Source organism: Acipenser ruthenus, chromosome 25 (assembly GCF_902713425.1).
Source record: "Acipenser ruthenus chromosome 25, fAciRut3.2 maternal haplotype, whole genome shotgun sequence".
Lineage (NCBI taxonomy): Eukaryota > Metazoa > Chordata > Actinopteri > Acipenseriformes > Acipenseridae > Acipenser > Acipenser ruthenus.
The window spans coordinates 22,949,136-22,967,961 of NC_081213.1; the positions used below are offsets into that span (position 1 = coordinate 22,949,136).

Genomic DNA, 18,826 nt, shown 5'->3' on the forward strand with positions numbered 1-18,826 from the left:
TATTATAACTTTGAGTCATTCTACATAGCTTAATGACTAATGCTGTTAATGTTAAAGGGGCAGCAATGTGGAGTAGTGGTTAGGGCTCTGGACTCTTGACCGGAGGGTCGTGGGTTCAATCCCAGGTGGGGGGACACTGCTGCTGTACCCTTGAGCAAGGTACTTTACCTAGATTGCTCCAGTAAAAACCCAACTGTATAAATGGGTAATTGTATGTAAAAAAAAAAAATAATGTGATATCTGTAACAATTGTAAGTTGCCCTGATAAGGGCGTCTGCTAAGAAATAAATAATAATAATATAAATAAAATCAGCTTATTAATGCAATGAATCAGCTTTAAATGAATTAGCAAATGAGGATTTCAATTTGTTATGCATTTTCTACCCAGGGTTATGTACGAATAACAGCTTCCAAATACAAATGCAATTCATTTTACAGATAGTAAACTGAATTGAAAATCATTTTAGGAATCAATTTACTTACAATAGTCCATATGATACAATTCCCTGAGTGGTGTATATGCACAGTGGACTGTGTATGGGAATAACACCCACTTGAAGTCCAATAATAAGCTCTCTCTTTGTGTGTCTTGCCTTGATCCTGCAGCAACAGCTTGAGAGAAAAGACAGTCAGAACAGCTCCCAGCACAGCGTTTCCAGCCACCGTAGTGTGCACACAGACTCCCCAGCTCACAGCACCCCAGTGCTTCCCAGCTACCCCAACAACAACAACAGCAGCGAGGCGCCCGCACCAGACCCAGGGGACGGCTCTGCACAGAAAAAGCCAGATCCCTTTAAAATCTGGGCTCAGTCAAGGAGCATGTATGAAAGTAGGCGTAAGTATATTGAGATTCATAGAAGTTGAACTAGTGACAGTGGCAGAGGTAGGGTAGTAAGCTTCCATATGCCCAGTATTCTGACCATTTCCAATACTGTATTTGAATCTACAATATACATCCTTTCACAGTCCTTTCCACCAACAGTATTTCACCATACTAACATCCAATAATAAATTCTTAAGCGTCATCCCAATTTGTCATACAAATGTGCATTTACAATAAGACAACATTATTAGCATACATTTCCTTCTGTCTTGAAATATATGTAAAAGGCCAAGCCACTCAATTAAAACAAATATTCTTCAAATGCTGGCAGGAAGGAAAAGTGTTTTCAGGTCCAGGGCCGGTGAGTCACTTCATTTGCAATATGTTCTGCTTCCCAGCACAAGCGATACTGTTACATTATGGAACACTTCATTTTCTTTGTTTTAATCTATTGTCAAGCAATATGCCCAGGCTTTATCAGCTGTGATCAGCTGGAATTCTGTTAATTATTCAAGCGCTGTAGCTGATTATTGTCTGCAAATTGTGTGTCCTGCTTTGAATAGAGCTACTCTCTCCAAAGTCATCTTATGTCAGAACAGAAGCAAAACACAGGTAGTCTTGAGATGAAATGTATATATTTTTTGTAATTTTAAGGGATTTTGTAGAATTAGTCTCAGTATCTTGGTAACACGTTGACCGACCACTGGTGTTAAATACAAATAATATATTGGATATACATTATACATCAAAAAAATGTGAAATGTTGAAAATTGCTAAATTTAGTACTTGTGCGATATACTGTTAACCTAGCCTAACTCGTTCAGCAGGCTGTCATATTTTAAAGAAGTATTAATGGCAGATGGTGAAATGTGTCTTATAGAATAAAGACACCTTTCTAGTTTGTTTATCGGTATTGTCCGATTTTTTTTTTTTTTTTTAGTACTGCTTATTTGCTAACATTCAGGGCTCCAGAATAGGTTGTTTATCTGGTGGTAGTTTGCACATGGCTGTACCGTTTATCTCAGGCTTTCTTCTTTTCATTATGTGGAGTGTAGGAATTGCCTTAGGCATTCTACTTCTAGTAATGTGAGGAAAACACACATGTCTGAATATTTGTCTCATTTGGACTAGGAATTTGTTTTGATGGTTTGCGGTTTAAAAGCCATTATGCTTTAGTGTAGATACGTATGGGTATGACACAGATTGGGTCACAAGATTAGACTTTACCTGTAGACTGTAGCTGTAGTAACCACAGCTGTGTGTTTGCTAACAATGGACTGGGTTTCAGCTTGGATGTGAATGTTTGTTTGTTTGTTTTTTATTATAAACTCGCCATGGAAGTGAGTAACTGGAGCATGAGAAATGTCCCATTTGGTGCCCCCAATGTGACTGCAGACTTGCCAAATGCTAAAGTGAGAAAATGTACATGCTGGGCATCCCTGCAGCAGCCATTTTGTCCATCGCAGGAGAACAGCATGCTTGAGTGGTTTGTCCTGGCAGTGCTGTGCTGTGTTTGGGCACTGCTTTCTAAGGAATTCATTAAAACTGAAAAAATAAAGCTAGATTACAGATCTTGAGATATTGTACAATGGTAACAGTCATGGCCAGTTTTAAAATACATTTTTTTTTATCTCTTAATCTTCATCTGTGCTTTGTCAGCATCTTAAATTTGCTGACTTGTACATTACAAATATTCCATGAACTGTAGCTACACCGAATCAGCTCTACTTTAGTGATGCATCTTTTAAATGTTTAATTTTATTGGCACTAAGCCTCTTCAGTGATTCATTACTCTTGTCAAACTAAAATAGTGTGTGTAATAGTGAGCCATTTAGATCACTGAAAAGGCTGTGCACAGTTCCTAAATCAAAATGTAGCTAGATTTTATTAGAACGATTTCAGAAAAAAGTATACGGACATTACTAGGTTTAGTTCTGATACAGTTTTTTTCTGTTTTTCAAGCAGTCTTGCCATGTTATCAACACCTTACAGATTCTGTTGTAGAGAAGCTTAAGACTTTCATGTGTGTGCACGCTGTAATTTCTCACTATACTATGAAGCTCCAGTAGGCTTCAACTGTATTTGAAGCCCAAGTGTTTTTCCTGAATCTCTTTGTGTTTATTCGGCAAACCTATACTGTACCATTCATTTACATCAATTTTAAAAGGCTGCCTGACTTATCGGCCTGGGCATTGCAGCTACATTTTACAATTCCCGTCAACAACAAACATCCAAGAAAGGCTACTGCTGTGATTCACAATTGGTTGCTCTTACTGCTACATAGCTGTTACTATGGGGTGTAATTTACAGTGAAAAGCATTGGATAGGGCAATTTAGGCCTTTTCAGCTGTGAAACCTTTGATTACATTTTATCAATTGCTTTCCAAGGCTGTAAAATTGATATAACTGTGCATTTTCTTCCGATAACCATTCTAAATAAGGTGTTCGTTGTGTCCCCTTCAGAACCTGATTATCAGGAGCAGGACATTTTCCTGTGGAGAAAAGACACAGGGTTTGGATTTCGAATTCTGGGAGGCAATGAACCAGGAGAGCCTGTAAGTAGTGGCTTTGTTGTTCTGCTAATCCCTGTGTTATAGATATTCATTGGTTGTATGTATGTGCAGTATGTACAAACAGATGTATTGTTGCATTTTCTCGCAAAGCAGTACTATTCCAGTTTTAATTCACAAGAACATGCCATTAGGAACGAGCTGCAAAATGTATTGCTGAATGGTAAATATGAGCCTAAAATCTGTAGTTAAAGTAAAAGAAAATATTGCTTTTGCATATGGTAATATGCAATGAGTTATTTAGATGAATTATTCAAGAAAGTCGTGTTTTAATATAAAATAAGGATTGTGGAGAAAGAAAAAGGTAATTATATTCATAGGCATGCATAAATGTTCTAGACCATTATTAAAAAAAAGATATGTCTTGTTATCCACTCCATATGAAAAAAGCAAGCAGACACCTCATGAAAAATGTTTGTGTGTTCATAGAGGCTATTTCATTATTCATCAGTGCTTTGCTATAAGGGTAATGGATATTCTTTTCCATCAGTGCAAGCAATAGAGACATGAGAAAGACATTGAGTATTTTTTTTTTTCCCTCTGTACAGATTTATATTGGTCATATAGTGAAATACGGTGCTTCAGATGAGGACGGGCGTCTCAGGTCAGGAGATGAGGTGATCTGTGTGGACGGAACCTCAGTCGTAGCCAAGTCCCACCAGCTGGTAGTGCAGCTGATGCAACAGGCTGCCAAGCAGGGGCATGTGAACCTTACTGTGAGGCGTAAAACAGGATATGCAGGCAAGTTGGGCAAAGGTTATGGCAATGCGTTACATTGCCAATTAAATTGTGCTGAAAATTCAGGACTTTCTACTTTTTTGACATTTCTTTTTTGACATTTCTAACACGAAATAAGAACAGCACCCTAAAGGGAAGTTATATTAGCCACAACAATTGAGACTCGCTGTGGCATATCAAGATGAAAAAAGATGCCCCCAATCCCAAATTAAAATGTTTGTGTAATTTTCAAAAATCATGGTCAGTTGAGAAAAAATTTAATATTTTGCATTAAATTGGGACAGCATAGGCATGTCATATTTGAATCCCGCTAAAAGATTTTAGTGTATTTTATGTGAAAGCCAACAGTAATCCAGATTCATACTTTGTAATGTATAACACCCTATCAAAATGTAGCATGCAACAAAAAAATAGTGTGGAACAATAGAACAGTCCATGCTGAATGGTGGTGGTTCAAAATTCATTTTAAAAAAGACTGAGTGCTCAGCCTCCAGATGTCTTCTCATGTAATAATTATTTATCGGCTACAAAATGAATCATCAAAAGTTCAGGGATCGTGAAACCGCAGGACATGGAAAATTGCTCAGATGGGAATATCCACAACATAATGTGTGTCTGCTGTGCTGAAGTTAAACCCATTATGGGAGACTCAATTTGCAAGGTGTCACAATAAAGGGACTGCATTGTTCAGGCCAAATGTAATAAACCATTGCCCCAGAGGTTTTCTTGAAGGTAGCAATAGCAGCTTACAATAACACACTGTTGCTAATCTCTTTAACCTTGGTGTGACAGTTTAGCACTATACATTCGCTCACTGCGTCTGTAAGCTTTACTGCATTCGGTGCTGTTAAATAACACTCTTTTCCTTATGGTACCACAGCAGTGTCAAAAGGTGAAAACGAGGTCCCGGCCTCCCCTGCCTCCTCCCATCACAGCAGTAACCAGGCGCCCTCCCTGACGGAGGAGAAGCGGACTCCGCAGGGAAGCCAGAACTCCCTGAACACTGTGAGCTCGGGGAGCGGCAGCACAAGTGGCATCGGCAGTGGGGGTGGGGGCGGGAGTGCTGTAGTCAGCACCGCGGTCCAGCCGTACGATGTTGAGATCCGCCGCGGAGAGAACGAAGGCTTTGGTTTTGTGATAGTTTCTTCAGTCAGCCGACCAGAGGCCGGAACTACTTTTGGTAAGTTTTTAAAGCCTGCTGGTCGCTCCAGTGGTCATGGATATTGCCTCACCAGTTTTCCAGGATTTCCAAATTTACAATGAGGCTGCTTATTGAATGTGCCTCTTCTTGTCTTTTTGTTGTGAAAAAATAAAACCTCTTAATTGCTTGTAAGATCACGTTATATTGTCTAAATATAGTTGAATTGGGGGCTCCCGAGTGGTGTATCCAGTAAAGGCGCTCCGCATGGAGTGCAGGATGTGTCCTATACCCTGGAGGTCGCCGGTTCGAGTCCAGGCCGACCCTGGATGGGAGTTCTCAGTGGGCGGCGCACAATTGGCTGAGAGCCGCCCGGGGAGGAAGGGCTTAGGTCGGCCAGGGTGTCCTCGGCTCACCGTGCACCAGCGAGCCCTGTAGAGTGGCCGTGTGCCTGCGGGCTTGCTTGTAAGCTACCCAGAACTGTGTTGTCCTACGACCCTGTAGTTCTGGTTTGGCTGCATGGCGGGCCTGCAGAGTGAAAAGAAGCGGTCGGCTGACGGCACACGTTTCGGAGGACAGCGTGCGCTCATCTTTGCCGCTCCCGAGTCAGAGCAGGGGTGGTAGCGGTGAACTGAGCCTAAAATACAATTGAATAATTCAAATTGAGAGAAAAATGGGGTAAAATCAATTGGCGACTACAAAATTTATAAAAAAATAAATAATGTTTAATGTTTAGCCAATAATGTTTATGTAACTGTGCTTAACAGAGAGGTACAATTCGACAAAGCATTTTAAGTAACATAATAATAGCATAGCATATATGTACAATGAACTGCCTCAATATGATTTTTTGTTGTATAAACTTGCTTCTTAAACAAGTACCCTTGATTACTGTCAATGTATACTTGCATGCAGTGTACATACTATGCATACATTATATGTACAGTAAATGGTTTTGAAAATATTCTTTATGTAAATATAATGCATTGTTTTATAAGTGATTACTTGATGCGTTCTGCAGCTTCCTGATGCCCGGCATGGAGTCTCTGTGTTAAGCTGTGCGGTGCTTGGTTATTCCCTATTACTGTTTGGCAGCCCTGTGCCTTCCCTTTTACTGTCTTAGGTGATTACTTGTGACACGGTTCATGATCTGCATTTAGAAGGAATGCATGCACTGTGTATCTTGGTGTGGTATGACTGAGGTTCTTGCTTTAGCAAATCACATTAGGTCTAAAAATGTGCCTTTCTGAAGCAGAAAGAAGAAAACATTGGCAAGAATTCTGTCTTATCTGTGCTTGTATTGTATGCTTGTGGTTTAGAAATGAGATGCAGAATATGACAAGCCAGACTGTTAGGCTTTTTCTTTTGTCAGTTAATTTCTGATTAGAGCACTGCAGCTCCATCATTTCCAATGCTGGTTTCTTTATGCTGTGGCATACTGTACATACAGCCAAAATGCCTGTTAAGATTCAGTGTGACATTAATGTACTGAGTTGCATGCAGTGACAGGAGTAAACACTCACTGTAATATGTAATATACTAACAGTGTTAAATAATTATCCCTTTTTATTATTAGTTATTGAGTTAAGCATATTCATAATAATGAGAGTTCATAACAGTCAAAGAACAATTTGAAGAATACAATCAGAGCATATTAAAGTTAAATATTAAGCAATATTTTAATTGGATCAATGCTCACCCTGATTCTTTGCCAATGTATTCCTTGGGGTTTGGGACTTTCCTGTCTGAAATTTGCTTGGTGGCTCGGATAATTAACCCTTAACCTTCTGTTTCCCCTTTCCTCTCCTTTTCTTTTTTTCCTTTTCCCGTTGTTACCAAAATCAATCAATCAATGAAATGAATCAATGACACAAACAAACCAAAATGATACAAAAGCGGGAAATGCATGTGTGGCCATGCCTCACAAAATAGGTCGGATAATTGAGGGGAGCCCCGCTGACCGCTGCGGCAAGCTGAAGGTGGGAGACAGAATCCTGGCTGTCAACAGCTGCTCCATCACCAATAAGTCACACTCAGACATCGTCAACTTAATCAAAGAAGCTGGAAACACTGTCACGCTACGAATCATTCCAGGAGACGGTAAGTGAAGTCAAATGCCACCAGAGGCGCAGTAGTAAATGAAAGGTCTGGGAGACAGGTTCAGCTCACATTATGTCACTGTTTATAGTGTCAGAAGGACGTAACATGACAACATTCTCGCCAATGTTATTGTCAGATTTTGCAATCAGTTCTCTCCCCTGTATATGCATATTTTAGTAGCACTATATTTCATCATGTAATTTAAGTAATGTAGTTAACTGGTTTTGATTAATTAAGTAATGCTGACTTCTTCTAATGTATAATATAACCATAAATACCACATTTAATTTGATCTGTCATTACAGACTTTAGGTACTAATGTAACAGTGATTTAAACCACACCTGAATGAGGGGAAATGAACTGCATAGGTGAACTGGAGGCCACTGTCCTTGAATTGTTTCCTATAGCTGTTAAAGTTGTATTTGTGCTCCCTATGTTCGTGCAGAGGAGTACTGTTGAATCCTACCCATTACAGCTGATTGCAAGCGGCAGTTGTTTATCTGCCAGTGAAATTTGCATGCCTTCTAAGAGTTAGATAACCATTGCAGTGCTTTGAAAACAAAATCCTCCAGGGAGGCATAAATGTGGCTTAATTTAAACTTTCAATCTAATATGAAGCATTACTTGTGTTTAGCCGTCTGTTAAATAAAGTATGGCAGCTAGATTAAGGAAACTCAAAGTTACCTTTAATGCTGTAGAATATAGAATGCAGTACAATAATTTAGAACATCTTTTCCACAAAACCATATGTACAGTGTATTTGAATAATGTGTTTTTCGTTAGGTTCTCCTCTATATGCAGATCAGTCCATGCACTCAGGAATATTGCTCTGCCAGTGCACTAACCAAATTAGGAATTAATGAATTTTGCTGACGTGTATGGTGAAGAAATCAGATTTACATTAAAATATAATGAATGTGATGTATTTACATAACGAGTGCTCCTGGCTTAAGCAATTCAATTTAGCAGTCATGGAACCATCACTGATTTCATTTTCTCTAGCACTGCTGTAATAAACAGGGACTTTCTTGTGTAATGGGAGAGTTTTTTTTTTGTACCATGAGAATAATGTTTTACAGACTTAGATACAATGGGACCAGAATTAAACAGTCAAAAACAGAACTAAACTGGCCCCTAAAGATGATCTTTGGGCTTCTTTTTGAAGGTGCCTCTCTCATTCAGTTTTTTGTTCTCTTGTATTAAAACAATAAAATATAATAAACAATGTTACACAAAGGGTGTAGCATTAGAGCAGTGGTTCCAAACTGTAGCATGCAAGGTCCATTCCAGTCACCGTCTTTGTTCAAATCAAGCCCTGAATTAGATAGTTGATCCTTAGCAGATTCAATTCACTAATTTAGGACCTGCTTGGAATAAAGACCTGGACAGGAATATATCTGAAGTGCCAGAGTAAGTGACCACTGCACGAGAGCAACACACACACACACACACACACACACACGTTTAACAGAAAATCAATCCTTTTATTTCAGAGATCATAGGACTTTTCTGTCAGTTCTATGAACAGTCAGAAGCTTGCCATATTGCTCCATCCTGTGTTTCTTTACAGAGAGTGGAGGATGTAATAAACTGCCACAGACAGTCGTTAATGTCAACTGTTGTTACCTGAGCAATTTCTTTGCAGATATGTGAAGCTATGTGTTGAAATCGGTTTTATGACTCTGCCTTGTCATGCAATCTAATAGCTTAATGAAATGGTCCAGTTTGAGGATTGTTTGCAATCTGGACGTCTATGACATAAGACTCTAATCCTTTTATCTTTCATTTCCATCTAGAATCCTCTAATGCGTCCTTATTGACCAATGCAGAAAAGATTGCAACCATAACAACCACACATACCCCTCAGCAGCAGGCAGCACCAGAGGCTAGGTAAGTGATATTTCACATTTTGCAAGTGCAAATATTGGATTGTTCTTAATGATCTAGTTTTTTTTAAGATGGCTCTTTTGTATTAACAGCTGTGTCAGAGAACGTTTCCATTATTCTATTTGCACTTACCTTTTTTTTTTTTTTTTTTTAAATCTTTTTAGAAACAATGCAAAACCAAAACAGGATTCTCAGTATGAATTTAAGGCCCCACCACCAACAACGCAACCTCAAGCACAGGTAATTTTAGTTTATCCCACATCTTATATTTCTTCTTCACAATTTGTACTGTTTCCAGCATGCGCTTATTTCTAAGAGGTCAGTGCCCTCATACTCACAACCAACAAAGATGATATGAACCATAAGGTTGTGGTTCTCATGCTCAAAAATCTGAATGCTGGAGCATGCACCGCTTTGTACTGGTGCAGCAGGAAGAAAGAGCATCCACTGGCATGACCTGGCATCTACAACACAAAGCATCACTAGTTTTTCTGACACCAATCTCTTCATCTTTCGATTCAAAGTCTAGGGCCTCGGTAGACAGAAACCTTGCACTTGCAATTTTGTTAATACTACTATTCAAAGTCTAGGGCCACGGTAGGGGCTGTCTGTAGCTATTATTTTATACATCTTTTGGTATCGAACTTTTTTTGCACCATAAAGTATTGTTTTTATTTGTCGGCTGTTATTTGGTCTATAATTATTTTAAAGACGTAAATAGAGTCATTAATTCTCCGTGTGTTGGTATTGCATCCTTGTGTAATCCTGGAGGATCACGAGTTAAAATGTCTTTTTTTTTGTTTGTTTGTTTGTTTTTTTTGTTTTTTTTCGTTGGTTGTAAAGGATCCAGAGTTTTACACTGTCGATCTGGAAAGGGGAAATAAAGGATTTGGATTCAGTCTGCGAGGAGGCCGGGAATACAACATGGATCTCTACGTTCTTCGGTTAGCTGAAGATGGCGCTGCTGTGCGCTGTGGGAAAATTAGGGTAAGAACCACCACCTCTCTGCTTTCTACAGGCCCCGCGCTTGCTCATGCTTGACATCCTGTCAAAACAGAATGAAAATAAGTACCTTACCAAAAGCCTGGCATCTAATATTAGTTGTCAGCTAAGTGCTTTAAATTGATAAATTGATTAGAAATGCGTTTCCCTGAATTATTGTAAAAGGCCAAATCTGGCATATTTTGATTTATTTCCATTAAATCTTGTGTTTGACCTGTTGAATTGTTTTCTGTGCTCATAAGTGCAGTGTCTATGTCAGGATTTGTTCTAAACAGAACGAAGGAACAATTTTTTCTAAGAAATGTTCTGCAATGTTCTCGTTGATTTTAGTTTGATCTATTTAGCTACATTAAAGACAATAGAAACGTAAGTCCTACAAATACATTACAGTACAGTGTTAATTTGATTAAGTGTCAGTTTATTGTTGAAAAAATGCTAATACATTTGAGGAAAATGCAGCTTTTTATTTGTCCTTTTGCAAGTACATTTACTAGGTAAATTACTGATCTGCATAGTACATTTGAACTAGTTCAGTATACATATACCTTTTAAATGTCTTCCTCTTCACTACATTTGAGGTTCATTCCTGTTAGATTTCATATTCTTAATTGGACTGTTTTGAAGTCACCTTATATAAATGACAGATGTCAGACTCCAGTTTTTTATTCTTAATAAAAATGAGTTTGATTTGAACTGGAAAGAAATGTTCATTACCATAAATCTATGCAGTTCAGATTTGCATGCATATTTGTATGCCATTGCAGTGTTTGGCCATTAGATGTGCTGTGCAAAAATCCTGTTAAAAGCAAATGAAAATAAAATCTAACTTGAAAGTCTGTATACTAAATATCTGACATTTGACCTTAGTAAAAAAAAAAAAAAAAACCCTGTGTTGTTTTTGTCTCTTTGGTACAGGTTGGCGATGAGATTCTTGAGATCAATGGAGAAAGCACAAAAACCATGAAGCACGCTCGCGCAATAGAGCTCATTAAAAACGGGGGCCACAGAGTCCACATGGTTCTGAAACGTGGAGATGGTTCTGTCCCAGAATATGGTGGGTCAATCTATGAAAACATTCCTTTCCCCCCTGCCATCACACCATGAAATAATGGGTGTCTGGATCTATTTCGGGAATTCTCTTTCTTCATACCAAGTCTTGTGGCTCCTGTTTGGGCTCTGCTTAGTACTGATTCTTTCTTGCATCTTGTCTTATGCTTACTTGGGCTGGGGTATAGTATAAGGGAGATCAATAGACTAATTGTGAAGCTCCAAATTTTAAACATGCTTGCGGCATCTGCAGTATTTGTTTGTGCCATATACCAACTGTAAGAAGTTCAAAAATATACTTGGAATATGTTCTGTAAATATCAGTTCATATTTTTTTCTACTCAGATGTAAAATACATCTTCAGGATTATAAAAATGGTTGTTGCATTTTCACTTGACTATGTACACTTGAAAATGCTTTTTATGTAGTTCATTAATATACTGAACATATATAAATGTTGTATTTATTGGCGAAAACTACTGCATTTAGAAACCCTTAAAATGTGTTAATGTAAAGAATGAAATATCCTTATACTCCTACGCCCTTTCAATGGAAAATCCCAATACTGTATTTCTGTCTTTCTGCCATGTAGCAATAAGTCATCGTCATGACCCACAGAAAGATTGTGCCACCTGCTGTAATCATTTTATTTAGAACTGCAAAACTTGAAGTTCAACTAAACCCAAATACAACTCCAGACATTATTATAATTTTAAAGTTACTATTATAATTTTTTTATTGAGAATTTTAGCACATTGGAGGCATTCCAGGCTTGGTTCTTGGATTATTTATTTATTTATTTATTTATTTTAATTATTAATACAACTTTCATGATAGCTCTGCTTATCTCCATTTAAAATATTTTTTATTGGGTCATTTAAAAAAAAAAGTGCATCTTAATTGGCCTGCTATTCTAGTTACTTTTAAGTCATTACTTTTTTAATGCATTCACATTGTGTTTTTACTTGTCTTTGGGATTAGTTTGAAATGTCCATTTACTGTAAGGTTATCCGTGTGATGTGAAATGTTTGTTTTTCATCATATAACTTCTTTGGGAGGTTGTATATTTTTATAACATGTACTTTTTTCATACTATAGTCTGTGGGTTAAATGTAGATTGTTTATACAGTTTTGTGCGTGCATCCTCTGTCTCATTGTTTGTTGACTGTGGGAGATTGCCTTCACTTTGTTGTGGTGTCCGTTGAGCTCTGTGATGACTCTGTTACTGCTGATTCTTCAGACAATTGGGTGTTGTCTGGGCAATCTTGCTCTTTAATTATTTTTTTTTTAAATAAACATTTTTATCCACCATTAAAAAAAACAGATTAATTCTTCTTTCTTCTTGCTATTCGGAGGATCTAAACCTTCTGCTTTTCTCTTCTTTTTTCTGTTTTTTTTCTCTCTCTCTACTTTCTTTGATGCTGGGTTCTTCCATCTTCCTTCAGCGATGATTCCTCCCCATCTCGCTGCATGTATGAGAAATGACAAGCTTGGGGAACCTTGTTTCTACCTTATGGGCCATAATCAAACTACGGTTTGTAGATGAAATCAGTACCCTCTAGGTATCTCTGTGGTGTGGCCTGATTCACCCGTCACCTGTGCTGTGCTTCATGCCTTTGAATCCATTCATTACATACACACACCAGTGTGTAACTGCAGCCTGGGCACTGTCTCTGATGAATAGATTCATGCGTTGCTCCTTGCATTTAATTTATGGGAATGTCCACACTTTTTACATGTGAAGTTTTCCTTTTGTGCCTTTGTTCTTTCTTACACGTTTCTCACCTCATTAATATTTCTACACTCCCTTTGTTTTCCTTCCGCTCTTTTCCTATGTCAGCTTAAACATCCCTACTCCCCTTTTCAACAAATGGAGGAAAAACCAGCTTCAACAAAAGAAAATAAATTCAATACAGATGGCATAAAACCACAACTCTCTATGAAATGCGTTATTATTTTCATCAACATTCACCCCACAGCCATTCAGGGGTGTTGCATGTCACAATTGGAAAGTCAATAGAATACATTATTATGTTAAGAATAAGCATTGCATTACTATTGGAGTCTAATAATGTCAGATTTAAAAAAACAAAAGCTAGTGGCTTTGGTATTGATTCACGTACAGCACACAGTTATTTAAAAAACTGAGCCCAATACATTTCTCAAAAGATGACTCAATCTGAATATGCAGAAATTATCATGTTTGCCTGTCATCTGTGAGATAAGATTTTAATTTTTTGGTACCATTACCCAGGATTTCAGTGCAGTTGTAATATGACAAAATGGGTGAATCAAAACTATGTAATTAAGTATTAAAATATAGCATTGAACATTGTACTGGACACACAATCAATTTAATGTACTCCCATTGCATTATCACACTGTTCTTATAAAAAGTTGACCAGCTTATAATACTTTTTATAGTAAAAAGAGATTCCTTGGTTTACTTTACAGTTTATACTTTACCCTTTTGAAAACTGTACACATTTCTGATACCAATTCATATTAAAAATGAACCTGAGTTAATTAAAAAAATTAGCACAAAGCTATTAAAAGCAGTTAAATATACAGTGGGAATCAGTTTTTTAGTGTTTTTTTTTTACAGCAGCTCTGGCTGTGCTGCACCGCTCTTGACGCCTTATGCTTCTGGCTCATAAACACTAATCTATTGCTGTTAATATAGTGTTCAAAAATAATATAAAAATGTTAAACTTGCTGCAGTTAACCTGGGAACTCGCTTTTAATAATGTTAACTGCTATTTTGCTTTGTAGTAAGTATTGCAGTCTGACTAAATATTGCCCATGATGACCAAGAATAAGTTGTACCAAAACCCCTTACCTTTTATATATGTTGCAGACCCCAGCAATGACAGGAACACTCCCACCCCCGGTTCACAAAATCTTCCGAAAATGAGAACCATTCCATCAGACAGTCGATTACACCCATTATCGGAGTCCAATTACCCACCAGAACTTCACAAATCATTACAACATGGGGACAAGGGAACAAGAGAGTCTAGAGGCAACAGGGAGCACAGCAGACTCCCTAATGAGCACCACACGTGGAATGGACACGGAAACTACAACAGCCTTTCAAATAGGAGACACAGGTCACCAGAGCAGAGGAGGACACAGGAACCAGAAAAGAAGGTCACAGAGAACCCAGTCTTAAAGTTGGGACAGCAGCTACTGAAGAAGATGGACCTGCAATCGTCAAAGAAGGTAGACCACCAACCGAGAATGAGGACGGAAAACGGTCTGCACCACAGTAACCATCGGTCTCCCGAGAAGAGGCATAGTGGAGCCGAGAATGCTGACAGTACCTGGGACAAGAGGCAAGGAAGGAGGAGGGAGCGGTCCCCTGAGAGGAGACGGGAGGAGAGCTCTCCACCCCGCCGAAGGAGGTCCCTGGACAGACACGAGGATACTAGAAGGTCGCCCGAAAGGAAAAGGAACTATTCTCCTGAACGGACGAGGGCAAAGTCAACCGACAGAAGACGAGAGAGATCTCCAGAGAGGAGGAGAGACAGGTCGCCTGACAGAAGGTACACAGATGATAAGTTCTGGCAGCAAATCAAAGAGGGAAACACTATACAGTCCAGTTCAAGCAGAGGTTCCAGACAACCCCCAGAACCCAAACGACGACCCTACAAAGAGAACCACAAAGATCTCAGCATCTGATCCAGAATCTGGGTTGAGCTGCATTTCTTTGCTCAGGACCAGTCCATCGTCCTTGGATGAAATGGAGCCTGAACTTTGGAAGAAATTCATACTTTTGATTTGTGTTTTTGTGTTTTTGTGTTTCCAGACATCCAGGAACTACCAACCTTTACAGCAGAAGTACAATCTTAAAGGTGCATTTTTTCAGAAATGCCTTCATCTGAATTTTATAGACAAACAAAAAGCAAATATGTGCCTAACATACTGTATTAATGAGGGTTTTTTCAAACTGTTATGCTTACTTTATTTTTAGAGAACCCCTACAGTCACCAGACTACTTTTGATCACTGATATGATCATATATATATATATATATATATATATATATATATATATATATATATATATATATATATATATATAATTAATTTAGTTGAAAGGTTACATTTTTTTTTTAACAGTACTGCTGTTTTTTTAGATATATTACCCGGATTATAGCACAAACCTGTTTCACTTTGTATAGCTTTTTAACACAGTTTGCAGTGTATGTACATTCAGAAATGATGATTTTAAAGAAAGAAATTAAGAAATGATTTAAAAGAAAATATTATTAGAAAAAGTAAATATTATATCAAATTTACCCTCTAAAAAGAATTGTGTGAAGTATATTTATAGAAATTCAGCACAGAAATTAGCACATTTTAAATTTCACTAACGGGACAATGGCATTTCACTATCACACTGGCAAATATGACTTGATTGTTCTTGTACTTATTAAATACTGCTGTAAACTGCTGCAAAGGTAATAGGAGCCATACCTCTCAACCTTCCAGCAATGAAATGCATGAATAACAAGAGACAACTGAGAACTAATATTAGATAAAATGTATTGTAAAAAGCTAATTTCATACATGACCCCTTCACAACACAAAATGGGGTAACATTTCGGCTATGCAAGGCTAAAGTAAATTCTGATTTGAAAAGATGCCTGGTTATTGGAAGGAATGGTTTGTTATTTATGCCTGTATTGTGAAGGTGTTGAGATTTCCCTTGCGAATAATACTGCCTTTTGCTGAGCCTACAAAAACAAAAACTTAAAACTAATGAAGTGCTTTTTTTAGTTTTCTCGTGACAAAACAAATTAAAGGTGATTTCCAGATGTTAAGTTTATGAATTGAGTGCACTGAAGCAGTGTGATAAATAATGTTCCAGTCAAGAACAATTGAAGATGATAAATATATATAAAAGGTCCTCTGGATGTAATGCCTCGATACAACTGTACAGTAAATGGCCGTCGAGCACACCGTTTAAATACCAAACTGCATTCTTGGTGTTGTGTGATTAAGGTCTGCTGTGATACAGATTGTGAAATTGATAGCTAACTGCCTCGCTGAGCCATGATGTTTGCCATTACTGTTGGACCACTAAAGTAAATTGCTGCTTACAGTGCATTAGTGTGTATATGTATAATGTTTCACGTTTTTCCATGAAAAAAAAAAAACACACAACAAAAGCATTGCAAGTTTTATCACTGTTGTTGCCATGGTACTGTAACAAAGTTTAATGGCCAACCATCATGTGTACAGAAGTTTAATATGTAATTAATAGAGCCTGTTCGGGAGGTGGGGGAGGGGGAATACGATGACAAATGTTGCCTTTTTTCTTGTATAAAAGAATTTATGATAAAATTTAGCTGCAAGGAATGTGAGAAGTGTTTATATTTCTGAAATGGAATAAATGATTCATGGGGAAATATTTTAATGTATACTGAATCAGGTATGTAAAGCAGTTTTAAAGGAAGACTATATAAGTAAATCTGACACTTTTGTTGGTTTGATTTTTGTTCGTGATGGTGGGGCCTGCCTGTGTATTATAAGCACTTGTATGCAGTGTATGTTTTCTAAGCATTATTTCTTGCAATGTGCTATAGACATAATGCTATCTTCTGTGTTGATAAAAAAAGCAGTATATGGGCCAATCTTTTTATAAAACACTATGCATATATAAATACTACATTGTTCATAGCTTTATTTGACCCATAAGGCTATACATAACATTAGTGAAGTACAAACAGATGTGTACTTACCCAGTGCAAGCTTCTTTCCTTGAACAAATCACAATGTATATGTAGCTATGAAAGAAGTCTGTGAATGCTATTTTTATTATCAAATAAAGTTTTCCATACAAATACATGTGTGTCACGTTGAAGAGATGTATAAAGAATGAATCAGTCTTTGTTATGACCTTCATACTGACTCTTTTTTTTTAATAATTCACTTCATAGTAGTCTAGTAAAATGTTCTGCAATGTAAATTATATGACAGATTCACTCACTCTTCTAGCACTTGCTAGGAAATCTACTTAAGTATAATGCGGGGAACAGTTTAATAAATGTACATTTGTTCCCCATTATTTTGCAGTAGTTGCCACTGTCCTAACTGCAAGCCTGTTTTTGTTCCTTTACTTTTTCATATGACAAAGCTAAAAGTGTATAAGGTGTTCTATATCTATATATTCTATATCTGACCAAAACATGTTACATGTATACAATAAGCATATTAGAAAAAAAAGGGTCAGCCACATAATGATGTTATAGCTACAAAAACTGCTAGGTTACAAAGGGGTTTACTCTTAATCACAATAGAGGGTTTTGTTTGGAGCCACTTGATCCAACATAACCTTAAAGGGTTCTGTATTTGAAGCATCAAATAGAGCATGGAACCCCTATTGGCTCTATTTGGAACCCTTTGGTTTCATGTAGTTCAGTTTATAATGATGAAGTAACTACGTGGCTCCATATAAAACACCCAGGAGTCCTTTTTGTGTAGATACTGTATGTTGAGAAACATAAACAGAATGACATTGCAACATCTTTGGTAAAAAGTTTGGTTCTGTAAACAGAGTAGTTTTTGTTTTCAATTAATTTTAACTTTGCTGAAAGCACTCTCTGTATTTGAAAGAATGGCACCATCTAACATATGAATTTATGCAAAGCCAGCCAAAAGGTGAGACAACAGATGGTCATGTCAGCGACACAGATTTAAAAAATACTCCCCATTTTTTTTTTTTTTTTTATTTCTGTTCAGTAACACAAGTGAAAATATCTATTTTTATGGGATATGTGTAAAGGTAACTTTCAATATGTACAGTGCTTTTTCTAAAAGTTGTTAGAATATTTGAGAATCATTTCCCACCTTTTTTAAAGCAGGGGGTGAATTGTAATCTCAAAAGCACTGATGCTTTCAAATACTCCCAGAAAACAAAGCAATCCCTATATAGATGATATCAACACAAATACAACATTAAACATAAAGTTTATGAGGAGATATTGAAATGCTCCTCATTGTCTGTCAGTGGATGAACCATAGTGGGTATCTACTCAGTGTCACACAATAAAGAAAATCTGCAGAAAGAATTACAATTACATTTCATTTACCAGAATCACCTGATGTCTTCACTTGTCATCAGCTAGATGTGACATGTGTCTTGTTGTGCAGTATCATTGCTTTATGTGTAATTATGTACTGTGAGCTGCACAGTTACTTTCACTGCGCTGGTAACAGTGCTTTTAAATGTAGTCATTTGTAAAGTTTTTAATTTCCTTGGTCATTTATTGTACATGTTATTATCTTAATAACACTTCAACAGTTAATAGTTAATATATAATAACCAATTTACAAACTGATAAATAAATGTATAGAACCAGATCTCATTTCAAAATGTTCCCAGAATAATATCTTGCCTTTAAACAAATGTAATTCTATTTCAATTATACTTGGAGTTGGTAATCTGATTTTGCTGAACATGTTTACTTGACCTTTTTAATTAGTTCATAAATTGGTTACTATGGTATATAATAA

General features: G+C 37.2%; 1 protein-coding gene across 18 annotated transcripts in view; it reads left to right on the forward strand.

The window, feature by feature from the left end:
* The window catches only part of LOC117413987 (membrane-associated guanylate kinase, WW and PDZ domain-containing protein 1-like), a 130,411-nt gene extending 113,255 nt beyond the window's left edge, over positions 1–17,156 (forward strand). For 12 of the 18 annotated variants that reach the window (XM_058999652.1, XM_058999654.1, XM_058999657.1 and 9 more), the window contains 10 exons: positions 607–835; positions 3,287–3,378; positions 3,942–4,134; positions 5,012–5,311; positions 7,166–7,369; positions 9,167–9,260; positions 9,422–9,497; positions 10,101–10,244; positions 11,175–11,313; positions 14,164–17,156. In XM_058999652.1, coding sequence (XP_058855635.1) covers positions 607–835; positions 3,287–3,378; positions 3,942–4,134; positions 5,012–5,311; positions 7,166–7,369; positions 9,167–9,260; positions 9,422–9,497; positions 10,101–10,244; positions 11,175–11,313; positions 14,164–14,987 — 2,295 coding nt within the window. In that variant the 3' untranslated portion in view covers positions 14,988–17,156. Of the gene's footprint in view, positions 1–606; positions 836–3,286; positions 3,379–3,941; positions 4,135–5,011; positions 5,312–7,165; positions 7,370–9,166; positions 9,261–9,421; positions 9,498–10,100; positions 10,245–11,174; positions 11,314–12,751; positions 12,841–14,163 lie in introns of all 18 variants that reach the window. The other 6 variants (XM_058999665.1, XM_058999668.1, XM_058999667.1 and 3 more) reach the window with 3 other exon arrangements.
* Positions 17,157–18,826: the final 1,670 nt, after the last annotated feature.